The sequence below is a fragment of the Aegilops tauschii genome, chromosome 6, assembly GCF_002575655.3.
Source record: "Aegilops tauschii subsp. strangulata cultivar AL8/78 chromosome 6, Aet v6.0, whole genome shotgun sequence".
NCBI classification, from domain to species: Eukaryota; Viridiplantae; Streptophyta; class Magnoliopsida; order Poales; family Poaceae; genus Aegilops; species Aegilops tauschii.
Window position 1 is genome coordinate 304,766,407 of NC_053040.3, and position 17,457 is coordinate 304,783,863.

Here is a 17,457-nt window from a genome sequence, read left to right on the forward strand (position 1 = left end):
TGTTGAAGATGCCCGGGCCGATGAACATCATCACTGTCCCCTCCGACAAGAAAGATGCACTGATCTGCGCTGATCTACTCTACCGGGAAGCGGTAGCAGCAACTGCTGCTGAAGCCCCGGGAGGGAAGAAAAGCACCGGCAAGACCTCTCGCACCCACTCCGGCAAGCACACCTCTTCGGAGTGTTGTGCTACCGTCGAGGACGTGCCAGAGAGCTCCACCGGCAAGAGCAAGAAATCCAGAGCTACGCCGCCAGAGACCAAGAAGGTGTCCGTCAGAGAGGATGGAATGGGAGGGGCTTTCACCATAAGCTCCACCCTCGAGAGCAAATAGGAAAGCGAGCTCGTCACTTTCCTGCGGGCGAATGTCGATGTGTTTGCATGGCAAGCTTCCGACATCCCCGGTGCTCCCATGGAAGTGATTGAGCACCATCTTGCTGTCTGTCCTCATGCACGGCCCGTCAAGCAGAAGGTCAGGAAGCAAGCTCTGGAGAGGCAGGAATTCATTACAGAAGAAATCAGAAAGTTAGAAGCAGCAGGACTGGTGAGGGGAGTACTCCATCCGACGTGGTTGGCCAATCCGGTAGTGGTGCGCAAGGCGAATGGGAAGTGGAGACTGTGTATCGATTACACGGATGTTAATAAGGCTTGTCCCAAGGGCCCCTTCCCATTGCCGCACATCGACCAGATTGTTGACTCCACGGCCGGGTGTGATTTGCTATCATTCCTCGACGCCTACTCAGGGTACCACCAGATTTTCATGACAAAGGAAGACGAGGAGAAGACGGCATTCGTCACCCCATGTGGTACGTATTGCTTTTTACGGATGCCTTTCGGGTTGAAGAGTGCTGGCTCCATGTTTGCACGAGCAGTCCAAATTGATTTTGAGCCCCAGCTCCATAGAAATATGGAAGCTTATATGGATGACATAGTGGTCAAAACCAAGGACAAGGCAACACTTGTGCCAGATCTGGAGGAGACGTTTGCGAACCTGCGCAAGATCAACCTCAAGCTGAAACCTGAGAAGTGTGTTTTCGGTGTCCCTTCCGGCAAGCTTCTCGGGTTCTTCGTGTCACAGCGCGGGATCGAGGCAAACCCAGACAAGATCAAGGCCATCGAGCAAATTGAGGCACCCAAGTGGATTAAGGACGTGCGTCGTCTCACGGGCTGCGTTGCCGCCATGAGCAGATTCATCTCCAAGTCCGCGGAGCGTGCCCTTCCTTTTTTCAAGATTTTGAAGAAGGCGGGCCCAATGGAGTGGACCCAAGCCGAGGCAGCATTGCATGACTTGAAGAAATACCTCTCCTCTACCCCAGTGCTGGTCGCATCCAAACCACAAGAACCGTTGCTGCTGTACCTAGCGGCGACGAATCAAGTGGTTAGCACCGCACTAGTGGCACAGAGAGAGGTTGACGAAGAGGCAGTGGCAGCGGCAGAGTCAACGGATGGAAAACCGGAACCCTCCCCGGCAGGGATCGTCCGCGGCAAGGATTAGTCCTCGGCTGATATTGACACCAGAGCAACAGGGCCCGCACGGCTAGGTGAAGTGGCGCAGAAGAAGAAGATGGTGCAGCACCCAGTCTACTTCGTCAGCTCCCTCTTGCAGGGGGCTAGATCGAGGTACTCAGGGGTGCAGAAGCTGCTCTTCGGCCTCCTCATGGCCTCGAGGAAGCTTCGCCTTTACTTCCAAGCGCACGAGATCACCGTGGTCACCCGCCTCCCTTACAACGGATACTGCATAACCCAGATGCAACGGGGAGGATCGTGGAATGGGCCTTGGAGCTGTCAAGTTTTGGTTTGAAGTTCGAAAGCACCTCGACGATTCAGAGCAGAGTCTTGGCGGAGTTCGTTGGAGAATGGACCTCGACGCCCGACGAAGAGGTACAGGAGACCACTCTCCCCGGCAAGGAAACAAGTCGCAGCTGGATCATGTACTTTGACGGGGCCTTTTCGCTGCAAGGCGCCGGTGTTGGCATACTGCTTGTCGCGCCCACTGGAGAGCACCTCAAGTATGTCATCCAAATGCACTTTCCCCGGGAGATGTCGACCAACAACACCGCCGAGTACAAGGGTTTACTTGCCGGTCTCAGGATCGCGGCAGACCTCGGTGTCAGAAAGCTCATCGTCAGAGGCGATTCACAGCTCGTCGTCAGACAGGTCAACAAAGATTACCAGAGTCTGTTGATGGAGGCTTACGTTGATGAGGTGAGGAAACTGGAGGAGCGCTTTGACGGTATCCAAGCAGAGCATGTCCCAAGGGCGGAGAACGACATTGCCGACTACCTGTCAAAACGCGCTGCCCTCAAGCTACCTGTGGAACCAGGTACCTTTGTGGTTCAGTTAACTCAACCATCCGTTGAACCATCAACTGGGCTGAACAAGCGGAGGAAGCTAGGCCCCGGCAAGTACTTCCCCACCGAGCTCCCAGGGGCCGCTGGCGAAGATGTTGCCGTGGACGCCGATCCTGCCACGAGGCGACCGACTCCGGCAGGATCCCAGGCCATGGCCGTAGAGACAGTCGCTCCCCTGGCAGAGGAGATGCCTTTAGTCCTTGCCGTCGAGCCACAGGCTCCGGCATGGGTGCAGCACACCGTCCGATTCCTCCAGACAGGAGAGCTTCCTGAGGAACAAGAAGAGGCCGAAAGAGTAGCCCGCCGGTCTGCTCTGTACCAATTCATTGACAATGTCTTGTACAAAAGAAGGCCGAATGGGGTGAAATTGAGGTGCATCTCCTGGGAGGAAGGACTAGAGCTGCTGGCAGAGATACATGGAGGTATATGTGGCTCCCACATAGGGTCGAGAGCCCTTACCGGCAAGGCTTTCCGGCAAAGTTTCTTCTGGCCCACTGCCCTCCAGGATGCGACGGCACTAGTATCCAAGTGTGAAGCATGCAAGTTCGGTTCAAAGAAGCTTCATCAACCAGCGCAAGCCCTTCAAACCATTACTCTTTCCTAGCCCTTCTCGGTCTGGGGGCTCGACATACTGGGCCCCTTCCCTCGTGCCATTGGGGGCTTTGAGTACTTGTACGTTGCAATCGACAAGTTCACAAAGTGGCCAGAAGTGGAAGCAGTAAGGAAGGTGACGGCGCAGTCAGCCATCAAGTTCTTCAAGGGACTGGTTTGCCATTTTGGTGTACCCGACAGGGTTATCACCGATAACGGCACACAGTTCACAAGCCACGCCTTCATGCAGTATATTGAGGATCTCGGCAGCAAGGTCTGTTTTGCCTCTGTGGCACATCCACGGAGCAACGGCCAAGCGGAGAGAGCAAATGCTAAAGTGCTGCGAGGCTTAAGGATGAAGACTTTTGACAGGCTGCGCAAGAGCGGGAGGCGCTAGATTAATGAGTTGCCGGCGGTTCTTTGGTCGATCAGGATGACGCCAAATCGAGCCACCGGCCAGACAACATTTTCCCTGGTCTACGGGGCAGAAGCAGTTATCCCCATGGAACTCATATACGGGTCACCTCGAGTGCTCACTTATGATGAGCTTGAGCAAGAGCGATTGCGGCAAGATGATGCAACGCTCCTTGAGGAAGATCGTCTCCGGGCGGCTGTGAGAGCAGCGCGCTACCAACAAGCCTTGCGCCGCTGCCATAGCCGCAAGGTTCATGCCTGGAGCTTTGAGGAAGTCGACCTTGTTCTTCGGCATGTTCAGTCGGCCAAGAATTCCAACAAGTTGATGCCAAAGTGGGAGGGCCCTTATCGGGTAACACGAGTCACCAGGCCTGGCGCAGTCCGCCTGGAGACCGAAGATGCCATTCCAGTGAGCAACTCCTGGAACATCAAGCATCTTCGCAAGTTTTACCCATAAGGCGCGGCTTGCCGGGCCTCCCGGCAAGCCACCCTTTTGTACAAGCCTTGCCGGCAGGCATGTAACCCTTTGTGCAAAGCCAGGCGCAGACCCTGAGCATAAATAAATGAAGCGCTGGCGCCCTAAGTTATAGCATGCATGCTAGGTCGAGTCTCTTCCTCGGTTAGGGTTGGTAGTGCTTAGCGGCGGCTAACCCCTAGCTTAGAGGTCGAGTGCGCGTCTCTTTGTTCTTTCCTATCCTCTTTGGTTCGCAGGGCACATGAGCACTTCTGCTGAGCTACTTGGAAGGAGAAGGACGGACCGGCGTCCTGGCCCCGGTAGACCAAAGTTGCCAGGGGCTACAAGTGCAAGGATCCAACCTCGGCAACCCAAGGGTTGCCGGGGGCTGCAGATCCAGATAAGTCATTTCGGTATGGAGCTGGGATATATGAAGCTTTGTTTTATTTCTAGGCTACTGTGCTCCCTTCTTCCTCTACCCAAGGTTCACGTCCTGGGTTCGGATTTGGTTGTAGCCGCGGCAGCCGGGGAATAGAATGAAGAGCCTAAGCCCACTTCTTCCCTGCCTCCGCCAAGAGCGTGAGAATGGTCGAGCAAAGTGGAGGGACGGCAAGGCCTGTTGCCGGGCGAGAAACATTTATCTTAAAAAAGTAACAAGGATTCCTTCCATGTCGTGGGTTTTTACCCGCGAGCGAAAAACCCGGCAAACACCCCTTTTTCATTAAAAACATCCCATACAGGTACAGTTCCTACGGAATGAAAAACATGAACGAGGAGGATTACAAGTCTTAAATTCTACTTATTCCTGCAGGCTTACAAGTTGAAAAGAGATAAGATGCCCGTAATCCCTTTCTTGTCCCTCTCCTCAGGATGCAGGTCAAGGAAGCGAAAAGGGTAAAAGGGGCGCCTAGGTGAGCTACGGGTGGCAGAAGACACCAAGAGGACATCTTGGTGGCCGTCCAAGGGCTGGCTGGTGATGGCGGCGCCAGAGGAAGAGCTGGAAGACGAGGCGGCAGGTCACCAATATGCGACGAAGGCGTCGATGCCCGCGTACACCGACTTCGCGGCCTTGCCGCCCGCCCTCTTCCCCTTCCGCAGCCTCCCGACGCCAGCCACCCAAGGAGACGGCCCCGAGAAGTTCAAGGAGCTGGCATGTCCCTCGGCGGACTCTGCCGGAGGAGCGGCCAGGTGCAGATGCTGCTGCTGCCGCACCCGCCCCAGCGCGATGCGCCCGACACCTAGTCGGACCCATCGCCGCTTGCTACCCTCGTCGTCGCTGCCGCTGTCTTCCTCGTCACTCCCGCTCGAGGAGGAGTCTTCGCCATCGGAGGAGCTCTCCACGCAGCACCTTGCGCGAGTCCCGAAGTGCCCGAAGACCTTGACGAGGAGGAGGGCACCCTCCGTCAACTTAAAATGGAGAGTGAGCCCCTCCGTCAAGCTGTGGATACGAGCGAAGGTTTTCCCCCCTCGGCGAAGGTACATGACATGAGGAGCGGGGAACTCGACGTCGGCCCATGTACCGCTGTTCCCGCAGCCCCTCATGCGTAGCCGCAGCACCTGCGGCGGGTTTACCTCCATTTCTCGCGCAAATGGGGTCGCAAGGCGAAGACGACAGCGAGGCGAATGGTGCAGCCTGACGAAGAACTCGCGGGGATCATCCCCGACATGGCCCTCCACCGGAGGAGGGGCCACCGGTGGAGGCGAGGCCGATGCGCCGCCCCGTCCTCTTCCCCGAGGGCCACGACTACCGCGGCCTCGCCCATGGCCTCGCCCCCTTTCGGTTCCCCTCACGGTTGTCTCAGCCACCATGGGCCCTTGGGAAGGAGGGATGCGCTGTCGGGCTGCGGCCCTCGCCGCCACCGTCGAAGGACCGGGGTTCCCTTTCTCCATGGCGGGTGGGAAGAAGAAGCAGAAGCAGAGAAAGGCCAAGATGGAAGAGTGCGGAATGCCATCCCCTCCCTCTCCTTATAAAGGGGCGGGATCGGGGCTCGGCCGCCCCGCTCGGCCAATCCGAGCCACCAAGGGCGCAGGGAATCAGGACTGACCCGCCGCTCCAACCAGCAACGGCCCAGCTTCCCACCTCCACCGCCTGACGCTTCAGGCGCATGGAGGACACATGGCGAACGTGCAGAATCGAGGGGACGGGTGAAACGACCTTTCCCCGACCCCGTGATTATGGGGGATGGGCCTCCTTCACGATTTATTACGACATCACGCATGCGAGCGGGAATCACCCCACGCATGACCCCCAGGTCACGCACGACCGCCACGTCGCGCGGAGATCATGGGGAAGCGCGGCGGATGGAAGAATTACCGCGGTAGAAAATGCCCCGCCTGCCCGCGCACCGTTCTTGGGCCTGGCCCAACAACGTTTTACGCTTATGTGTGGCCCAGGCACGGGGGCTCCTGTCGGTGTACAAAAGTAGGGGCTCTCCTTTTGACCCCTTTAACTTGTGCACGGGCAGTCGAGGCCACGCGCCACGGCCACACTTGGCACGACCAGGGAGGTGAGCCGAGGTAAGTCCAGAAGCAAAGCAACGCCAAGGCCAAGACCACAAAGAGCGGAGGGACGAAGCAGGTTTCCCCGGCAAGGTCCGTGCCGGGGGTAGCCTCCGCAGCCCCGGCAAGACCCTTGCCGGGGTAGCTCGCCCCAACACCAATAGAGCGAGCCACCCTTGAGCCCACGGCCTCCGACGATATCCAACTGTGCTGGGCCAGGGCTCGGGAGGCACCTCTATGGTGGCATGAAGATCTTTGTGAAGACAAGAGCAACACTCTTGATCAAAAGAGTGGGAAGCAACAAGCCTCGGAAAAGTCCTTGCCGAGGGAATCCACAAGGCCCCCGGCAAGATCCTTGCCGGGGACGTCCACGACGCCACGACAAGACCCTTGCCGGGGCCCCGGCAAGGCCCTTGCCGGAAGCATCCGCGAGGCCACGGCCAGGCCCGCACCCGCCAAGGTTTCCACCGCCGATTCCATGCAGCTGCCAGCCCACCAGCCGGGCAGGCACCTGCGTGTCAACAATGGGCTCCTTCGCCAACTCACCACGTGCTTACGTGGTGGCATGCAGATCTTCTTGGAGGCTCCACCATCGTGCCACCTCAGCTGCCTGCCTGCCTACATGGCGCCGCATGCATCACTGGCCAGGGCGCGTGTCGGAGCGAGGAGGAGCTGCGACGGACGAGGCGGGCCTCACCCCTGTCCCCCAATAAAGCAAAGGGACACCTAAGCCTCGCATTAAATGCGCTTTGTCCCGTAATGGCTAGCAATAAGCTCAGCCGCGGTACTTCGATGCCACCTCCTGGTGCCACTGTGGTGATCCCTTTGCCTATAAAAGGAGACCCAAGGCGCCCAGGAGCAGGATTCGGACCTTTGGACAAGTTACCCTCCCTGTAGCTAGTTCAAACTCCTCAAGAACTCAGATATATAACCACCAAGGCAGGACTAGGGTATTACGCATCTTTGCGACCTGAACCTGGGTAAACGACCCGTGTGTTTGCACTGACTGTTGATCCTGCTCTCCTCACCACTCCCAGCGCCCCGCAACCGTAGAAGGGATCCCCTTGATCCCATAGGTGTCGTTTCACACCGACACACAACGACTAAAGTAAAGTGATCCTAAAACATAGCCCTGAATTATTTCTAGTTGCTGCATTGGATTACAGCCTTGTTCTTCTCCTGCTTTGCTTCTTTGTCTCTTTTTGCCCTGTCCAGTCCCATGATGACATCGTAGATGATTCTCCATGACTCATATGTTGCGAATGCATCTATTAATGCATACTTGATAAGCTTTTTTGGTAGTGGGCAGAATCCCCACAGAGTATGGTCCTCCTTGCGGTTAATTTTTTTCTTCATGTCATGGTAGTGAATGCCTATCATCCTGCCGGCAACATCAGCCAAAGAGTCAAACTTCTTTTTATTGTATGGGTCTCTCTATTCAACCTGAATATCAATGTAGTTGTCGGAGTTGATCTCCAAACCAGATAGCTTCAGCTTGCTTTTGTCTCCTTCAATGGCGAATCCGACGAAGGTGTACTCACCATTCATGAGGAATTTGTCTAGTTACATTGGCCTGCAAGATGTTTGTATAGAGTGAATATAGTTTATTTTCTTAGAAGTACCAATGTTTTTTGTTTTTTTTGAAACTGAACTGCAATATGAGTATCTGAATCTATTGCGTTGAGTAGTTGCTAATACTTTGTTCATCATAACTAGTAAAACTGATAATATATTGCATAAACAATGCATGTTTTGTGCATAATTGTATTCTTGAACTGAATTTCATACATGTTTTGTATAGTAATGTTGCAGTTTTCTATTGTTCAGTCAAATATTTGTATTTGGTAAAACAAAATAAAACTGCGTGTATTGCTAGATCATATAATTCAAGAATCGAGCACATGAGTGACATACATGGAGCCAGATGAAAACTGTCAATGAATTCAGATGCCATGGTTTTCAAAAATGAAAACCAAAGTTTAAATAGTGGCGATTGCAGTGAAGAAAATTTAAAATCAATATTGACAATCAATAGTACAGATTGATAGTTATATTCTGACATGTCTTTAGCTGGAGAGATGTGGTAGACAAGGCATTCTTTTTCTACACATAGCTGGAGCACTGCTGCCCGCTGTGGCTTCACGTAGTGCGTGTACTCGACATCAACGCCGACTAGTTTGACGGGCATTCCGCCGAGCTTCCTCCTGAGCGTGGATAGCATCTTGTCCACGTCTTCACCCTTGCTTGTGCAAACGATGTGGAGCTTGTGGTTGCCATGGAGATCGACGTCGTGGAGCTCCCTGGTGTACCTGCGGCGCTGCATGTAAAGAGTTGCATCCGCCATGACTATCCTCTGCTCTCTCGTGTTTGTTCTGGAGAGAAGAGGTTGGTGAAAGGAATTGTGGAGAAGATGATGCAATGGGGTTTTTTGGGGTATGAAGCAGTTGTGTTTTCTCCTCTGCTCTCCTCTGCTCTCCTTGACAGGACGTGGGAGAGGTGGAGCGGGGTGGTAGCATGGTGGGGCTCTGTTTTAAGTTACGTGGCAACTACAGAGAGGTTCTGCTATGAGGAGGCTCTGTTAGTGCGTTGGAAATCCAGAACGTCGTGTCCTTTTTTTTCGTGACTTGTTTAGGTATGCACGCAACTGTCAGAAAATGTGATGATTGTGTTTTTGGTGAATTTTCCTATTAAGTGCACTTCTTTTATATCAGAACATAACTGCGTACGTCCACATAGTGTACTGCATGGAAATGAAATTTATTCTTCGTGCACTGAATTATATCGGATTAGGATTGATACAGATGTACGCACATTTAGTTTTTTGATGGAGTTCTTTCATGCAGTTCTTTATTTTATAACGGACTGCTTTGCTTAACTAACGGAGCTGGGTTCTTCATTTTAGCCATACTGCAATGCAGTCGAAGGAGAACTGTAAGTCAGAAAAAAAATACTTCGTGGAGAACTGCATTGTTTGTCGTCGCGGACTGCATTTGTACTTTTAGTTCTGGCTTTCTGCGTTTTATTTTATTAATAACGAACTGTAGTTTCTGGCTGTGCCCACGCACATTTTTCTTTAGTTGTTGTCATTCATTTAAAAAATGTTTTCTAATTTTTCTTTGATGTTTTATTTTTTGAAGTTATTTTTTTCTTAGAGGGCCTTGTTGGCCTGTGTTTGTGCAGTGAAGCGCATTGGGCCTAAGACGGCCTGTGAGCACGGCTGGTTCCCGGTGCGCTGTGTGCAGCCTAATGTTTAGTCCCATCTCGCCCGCGGAAGGCATTCCGTACTACATGTACATTTCTCATTTTTTGTTTTCATGTTTTTGCTCTTTTGTAATCTTTTTTTCCAGTGTAGGGGAGTGCACTGCTTAGTAAACATGCCTGTACTTCATTGATTATGTTTTTGTAGTGCACGTTCATATATTTCCGCACTACATTTTTTTCAATGTAGAGGCGTGCACTACTTTGTAAACCATGCGTGCACTGCACTGATCAGCGTTCTGTACTGCATGTGCATGCAGTCCGTATTACATGCACAGTTCTCATTTTTTTGTTTTTGTGTTTTTGCTCTTACGTAATTTTTTTTCCAATTTAGGGGAGTGCACTGCTTAGTAAATCATTCTTGTACTGCATTGATTTCGTTTGTGTGCTGCACGTTCATATTTTTCGGCACTACATATGCAGATTGCATTTTTCTTTTTGTGTTTTTTCTCTTATCTATTTGTTTTTCCAAATTTAGGGGCGTGCACTGCTTTGTTGGGTATGTGTAAAGTTCATTTTGACAAAGTCTATACTGCATTGGTACACAACTTGCACTGCATGCGTCCTATTTGCACACTGCTCGAATCTAATGATACATGAGCAAACAACAGAAAACAAATTATCACAGGCATTCTGTACGACAAGTTCATCATGAGCAAACTAATTTCAACAGAAAGCAATCTAACATAATCAAAGTTCACATCATTACAAGCGATTCCGCATTGCAAGCAAATTAAGTTCAGCAAAAGCAAATGATCACAAGCAAACTAACGATATATAAGCAAACAACATAAAGCAAATTTGATGATAATTCTAAAACGACGGTGGCATTGGTGGCTCTTTGGCCGGCACCATCTTCTTCTTCACCAGTTAGTGTCTCCCCATCCCCAGCTGGTCCTGGCGCGCTTCTTGGGGGGCTCCTCCTTCTCCAGCTTTGCACGGCGAAGCCCGTCCTGGGTGAGGGTGATGCGGTTCCATATCTCGTACGCTGCGGAGGCGTCCTTTGCCGCGTACTCAATGTGCCTCATGGACAGAGGCAGGGTGGCCCAGTGCTTGTGCTCGTCGTCGGTGATCTTCTTCTTCATGTTGTTGTAGTAGTCGTCGATGAGCATGCCGGAGACGTCTCCAAGGGAGTCCAACTCCTTGGTTGCCTCGGGCACCCTCCACTCCTTCTGGATGTCGACGAAGTTGTTGACCTCCAGATTGACGCGATCTAGCCTTTTTTTGTCGCTATCGATGGAGAAGCCTACAAAGGTGTACCTGGGGTCGGCGAGGAAGTTGTCAAAGACGGTGCACCTTTCAGCGGCGCTCAGTTGGAAGAGCAGCACTGGGTGTTTCTTGCCGATGGAGAGTTGGCAGAGGGCGGGTTTCTGCGTCGCTTCAGGCTCGTTGTTGTACTCGAGATCAATGCCGACGATCTTGTGGCGCTGGAGGCTGAGGTGGCGCTCGTACTGCGCGAGGATGACGTGCAACTTGGTGTTGCCGTGGGCCTCCACGCCCTGGTACTCGTCGGCGAACGCCATCGCCGGTAGTGGGGCTTTGTGTTTTTGCGTGGAGATGGATGTGATGGAGCGATTTGGTGGCAGCGCGATGGGTACTTGTGTTGTTTGTGGATGAGATGGCCTATGGTAGGGGTCTGAATTTAAGGGTAGGCGTGGTGTGGGATGGCCACAGCGGATGAACTGCACGATCTCGGCGACGATGCGGTTTGTGCAGATCGTGGGTTGGTGTTGCGTCTATTATCGTGGGCTTGTGGCGATGGAACCGCTCCGATTGGGTGGTTGTATGCGAACGTGGTGTTTTTTTGATCTGTAGATTATTTTAACCACCACTTTTCTGTGCAAACGGGCATTTTTGTGACATTTATATGTATTCTGCGTGATAACGAAACTGCATCGGTTAGACTACCGCACTGCATCGTGTGCAACGGAGAAGTACATGTTGTCTACAGGTGCGGACTTCACAGTATTTTTTGCGTGTCCTTGCTGGAGCCCATGAGTAAAGTACAATGTATTCCGCATTTTTACGAGTTTTTCACTGTGTTCTATACCGTGTTTTTATTCATGTAGGTAATCCGGAACTGGATTTGCTAAACCGTACTGCTTCGTGTAGCTAAATGGACTGCATCATTGTAGTGCTGCGTACTGCATCAATTTTTTTGCCTGTACTTACTGCAGTCCCTGTACGGGAGGGGTAAGGGGGTGTTGGGGGGCCCCCCCATTTATTTTTTGAAGTTATTGTTTTTTTTTAATGGCCTTATTGGGCTGTGTTCGGGGAGTGAAGACGCATTTGGGCCCAAGTCGGCCTGTGAGCACGGCCGTTTCCCAGTGCGTTGTGTGCGGCCTAATGTTTAGTTTAACCTCGCCCGCGGAAGGTGCGCCTGACCTGTTTATAAGCGCTGGCGCGGCAGCTGTATCGAACTCCTGTGGTTACTTATTTGAGCGCTTATACATGGCGCTCGTTGCTCTATGCTCTCTGACCTGTGGGCCCATGTGCGCCCGGCCCCACGCATCATGGCTCAGAACGACTCGCCTGCAGTGGGCGCAGACCTACTACAAGACTGGCTGGGGCCAGCTGCACTTGGGTGGTCAATTTTTTTTCTATTTTGTATTTTTTCAATGTAAGGGCGCGCAATGCTTAGCAAATCATCCGTGCACTGCATTGATCAGTGTTCTAGACTGCATGTGCATGCATTCCGTACTGCACATGTTTTTGCGCTACATGTTTGTGCTCTGCATTGGTAAGGGTGTGCACTGCTTTGTTGCCTCTATGCACTGCTTTCTTCATGGTCTTGTCCTTCAGGTGTACACATTTTTTCACTGCGTGCATGCTTCTTTTGTGCTAAAGTTGTGACTGGTTATGCCAACGCTGCGGACTGCATGACTTACAGATAAGGACTGCATCAGGTGCACTAATTCTGCTTTTGTGCACTGCGCGAAAGTGCTTTTCTTTGTGCTTCATTTTGAGCATGTACTGCACTTCATGCACACATATAGTGAACTTCCTGGTAAGACTTTGAAGAACTGCACACATAAAATGGTCTGTGGATTATAATTTTTCAGAGAATTATTATTTAATGATCTGCGGTTAGTTCGTGGGAATTTCTGCAGTCAAAGTCTTTGTAGAACTTCCTGGTAAGACTTTTTTGTTTTGGTAACATAAACCTTTATTGATTGTCCTTCATTCTTGGTAACGTAATTTTCATTAAGTCCTCTTTAATTTTCAGATTTGACCTTTTTGCATTCCTCTCCCATAAATGTAGGCCAGCTTCTACCCTTCCTTTGCAGTTCATTTCTCGTCTAGCCGCAACTTTTCTCCTTTTTCTAGCCTCTCTTTATTATTTACTTTTTATAGGTTTTTGTTGAGATGGCTCCAGGCCCCTGCGCGAATCTCTCCTGCCGCGGGCATGGTTGTGGTGTGCCGACGCACTGCGATTTCTCAGCTTGCTCGCAGGCGCATCGTGCTCGTCGTGGGGGAAATGTATTGTGCCGAGCTGGGCGAGCTGAGCAGCTTGCATATGGCACAGTATTCACAGAAGGATTGGATATGGGCCACATCAACGTTTCTGCGTTCCATTCCGCCCTGCTTCACCGTGGTCTTGGCCGCACAAGTTCTTTTGTCCATCAGCTTACGCAAACAGATGTTGAGACTCACTACAAGATGGTATTTTTCGCTTTGATCTGATTTTTCCTTTTGTGTTTTCTTTTTTTTTGTATAATTCCATACTAGTCTGATCTTCTAGTTTTTTACGAATGTACTTATTTTGTTCTATTGAAGTGTACTGCACTTTGTACTTATATCTTGTTTTTATTTCTTTGCTTGTGTGCATGGAGCTCGTGTTTTATTTTGCATGGTTACAATATGTGAACTGCTTAGATACTAGATGAAAAGTAATAGTTTCCACAATTTTCCCCGCTAGTATGTTTTGTACTACATGCAGGTAGTCTCAAGATCTTCACAATAGTTGTAACCGTACTTCTTGTTTGCAAGTTGGCACTGCACATTAGATTGTGTTTAATCTGTACTAATTTTTTGCAGAAAATTCCCCAGCGAGCTATTAGGTATCTCCGGCTCAAGAAGAAGGGAATTCTACAAGTTGTTCTTGGTAATGGACACCTTCAACCAGCCAAGTACGGTGTAGGCGTTGACGGGCGGCTGTGTCTGCAGAAAGGGTGGAAGGAATTTGTGATTGATAGTGTCCTGAAGTCTGAGCAAGTTGTTGTCCTCAACTTCTTTGAAATCGAGGATCGTACGGTTAGAATCACATTTGACGTGATTGGTTAAGGTTATGAGGTTGATTTGTAATAATTACTTTTGCGTGTCGAACGCTTCATCTTTTTGATGTGTTTTGTAATAAGCACTTTTGTGATCTGAACCGCTTCAATTATTATTTCTGAACTTTGTGCTTCCAGTGAGCTAGTTGCATTCTTTACATCGTTTTTTGATTAATATGTGTCAAAGTTTTACTCTAGACTGCTATATATATGGTATACTCTATACACCATTTCTCTTTAAATGGTTTAGTTGAATAACTCATAGTCAGTGGGAAATTTGTGTTTACACAAAATTTAAACTGATACATAAGTCATGTAGATAAGCAAACTGCTATGCATATGATTAATTTATTGAAGTTCATCTATTTGGTCATTAACCTGCTGCTTCTCCGCGGTGACTGGAGTGTGTCTAATGTTGCACTTTCTTTTGTTTTCTGTGGCGGTGTTGCTGGTTCTTGTCTCTGCACCGCTGTGTTTGTAGTCCCTCGCGTGCTGGTTGATGGCTGGTTTCGTTTTCCAGTGCTGTGAACTGCATCCTTCCTTGCTCCCCGCGTGCTGGTTGATGGCTGCTTTCGTTTTCCAGTGCTGTGAACTGCATCCTTCCTTGCTCCCCGCGTGCTGGTTGATGGCTGATTTCGTTTTCCAGTGCTGTGGACTGCATCCTTCCTTGCTCCCCACGTGCTTGTTGATGGCTGCTTTCGTTTTCCGGTGACGTGAACTGCATCCTTCCTTGCTCCCCGCGTTCTGGTTGATGGCTGCTTTCGTTTTCCGGTGATGTGAACTGCATCCTTCCTTGCTCCCCGTGTGCTGGTTGATGGCTGCTTTCGTTTCCCAGTGATGTGAACTGCATCCTTTCGTGCTCCTACCTTCTTCTTTGAAAGTGGTGTCGTTCTCGATTGTTTCTGTACAGCAGCATTCCCTTGTGGTGGTCTTGTTGGCATTGTATCTTCATGTTCTTCGTCCTCTTCAGTCTCTTCTTCCTCCTCTTCTTGCTCTTCCTCATCTTCATCATCTGTTTCTTCATAAGCCACTGCTTCTTCAGTTTCTTCATGTTCTTCGTCCTCTTCACCCTCTTCTTCCTCCTCTTCTTCATCTGCTTCTTCATAAGCCATTTCTTCTTCAGTTCTGTCACCATCTTCTTCTTTGATTTCTTTTTCTTCGTCTTCCTCATTTTCTGATCTTGTTCTTTTAGGGCAGGTTCTTGAATTGTGTCTCTTCCTCTTTTTGCAGATGCTACAGCGTCTCGGTTTCGTCCATTTCTTAGTGTTGTGAGTGGAATTTCTGTTTGGTTGTGCATCGCCGTCTCCTCAGTTTTCTTGTTCATGTCTTTTTGTACATGTCCTGGAATTGTGGCCGCTGATTTCATTACATGTCTTGCACCTGTTTATTCCCAGTGGGTGACCATCACTGTCGAGCTCAGGCTGTGGCTTACTGTTTTTGTCATCATTTTTCTCCTTGCATGCAACCTTTTTCTGGGTTGCGTCACCCCCTTTCTTCCTTCTTCTTGTGTTTGAAACAGGAAGTGGATGAATTGTTTCTTTTTTGATAGCACCAGTTCCGCTGTGTTCGGTATTTTCTACTTGCTCGGCATTATTGTCATGCTGGGATTTCTCTGCTTGCTTTAGTTTTGCTGCTTCTTCTTCTTCTTCGTTGAGCACATCAACTTCCTCGATCAGTGCCCTCATACCAGACAACGCTCTGTGGCACCCAGCGTCGGACCTTGTCGCTCTGTTTGCAAGGTCCATTGCTGTTTCTGTCAGCAATTTTCTACGGCAAAAAAGCGAGGTTCCATCTGGTGCTGTTTGTTCATAGTCTCGTCTGTCAAACGTTGCATCTGATCTTGCGTTACGGGTGTATCTTTTCATGATGTACACCTCAGGAATCTTGAGTACTCTCAAATGAGAAAGCATGCATAACACATGGACGCAAAAGAGCCCTGCAGACAACACATGATCACTTTGTTTTGTAAGTGAACTGCATGAAATTAATAAACACATATTTTTTCCCTTATTTGTTCATTTTAAAGAAGTGAACTTCATTTGGTTTTGTGAATTAGTCATGCATGTAGATTTTTTTGTGATAGGAGTCTCACCTGTGTGTGTCCAGAGTTTGCATTCACATTCGTAGACACCTTTCTGTTCATCGGCGACCTCTTGGAAATTATGCCTTGCCCAGTCAAATGCATCCGATCTGTTGTAGTGGTGTACGAGATACTTTGTCGGGTTCTCAAGGCACCGTTCTGCTCTGAATGTAGTGCTACGGTAGAGTGTTTCTTTGAAATCTACAAACACTGCCCTTGTATACACTTTTGATAACTAAACTTCGAACCCAAACTGGGTTGTTGTCTTTACCTCTGACTGCATGATCAGAAATGCACTGTTACGAACCAGATAAATGAAAAAATTGCTTGATTTTGTAGTTAGATTTTTTAGCAGTTTTTGAGTGACATTTTGTTTACCTCATTTGCTACTGTCTCTGCGTGCTCGACGGCCTTCCTGGTCTGAATGCACTTGTCCACCTGCGGAGCAAACAGATGGAGATCATGCTTCTCTTTGACAAAGTTTTTCTTCAGTATGCGGTTCATGCTCTCGCTTCTCTGTGTGGAAGTCATCCGAGCACAGAAAATTTCCTTGTAGTAAGCCGAGATCCACTCGTGCCTGTCTTCCCACAGCGAATTCATCACTTCATCGTCTTGCAAGTTGTATCTCTGAATGAGGTCATTCCATGCTCGTTCAAATTCTGACGGCATTAGTGGGTGGTTCAGCACCGCATTGAGGTCATCCTTAAGTTTCTCGTGCGCCTTATACAGTAAGGCGAGGTGGTTTTTGTGCTTCTTCATGATATGCCACCGACACAACTTATGGAGAGTATGTGGGAGGATAGTTTTTAATGCTGCCTTCATCGAAGAACACTGGTCTGAAAAGGCACAAATAGTGTTTTTTATTAAGTTGTTTGTGTGTGTGTAAGATAGATGGAATAAATATAAATGCACCAAACAAATGTAAGTATGCAGGTGTTTGTTTCTTTTTGGACCTGTGAGCATGCAGATGGGATGCTTGTTGTTCATACACCTCAGAAATGTCTTGAAAACCCACTCGAACGACGGTATTGTTTCATCTCGCACGAGTGCAACAGCAAATATGGTTCTCTGTAGATGATGGTTCACTCCCGCGAAGACTCCCAGCGGCATGTGGAATTTGTTAGTTTTATACGTCGTGTCAAATGTAACACAGTTTACAAAATCTTCATACGATCCTTTGCAACTTGAGTTGGCCCAAAAGACGTTTCTTACACGGTTATCTGCATCAACGTCATAATCATAGAAAAACTCTGGGTTTATCTTCTGCATATTCTCGAAGAAATCCAGAAGTTTCATGACGTCATCTTGGGACTCTTCTCTGGCAAACTTTTGTTTCCTGCATTTTCAAACGCAATGCAAATGCATCTCATCAAACAAGAAATAATTACCGACAGGATGCTCAAGCGATATGTTCTGTGATGTGCTTACTTGTTTACCCAGTCGTGGCTAGTATGTCCCATGTACCGCAGACCACCGGACATACGCTGCAGCGTTGACATCATCTGAGCATGTGTGTGGTTGTCTAGTTGCATGTCTTT

General features: G+C 49.5%; 1 protein-coding gene across 1 annotated transcript; it reads right to left on the minus strand.

Moving 5' to 3' along the window:
- Positions 1-10,428: 10,428 nt before the first annotated feature.
- LOC141026042 (uncharacterized) lies at positions 10,429-11,088 on the minus strand. The gene has a single exon (XM_073501993.1). It carries the CDS (start codon positions 11,086-11,088, stop codon positions 10,429-10,431), a length of 660 nt encoding a protein of 219 aa, XP_073358094.1.
- Between the last annotated feature and the right edge of the window lie 6,369 nt (positions 11,089-17,457).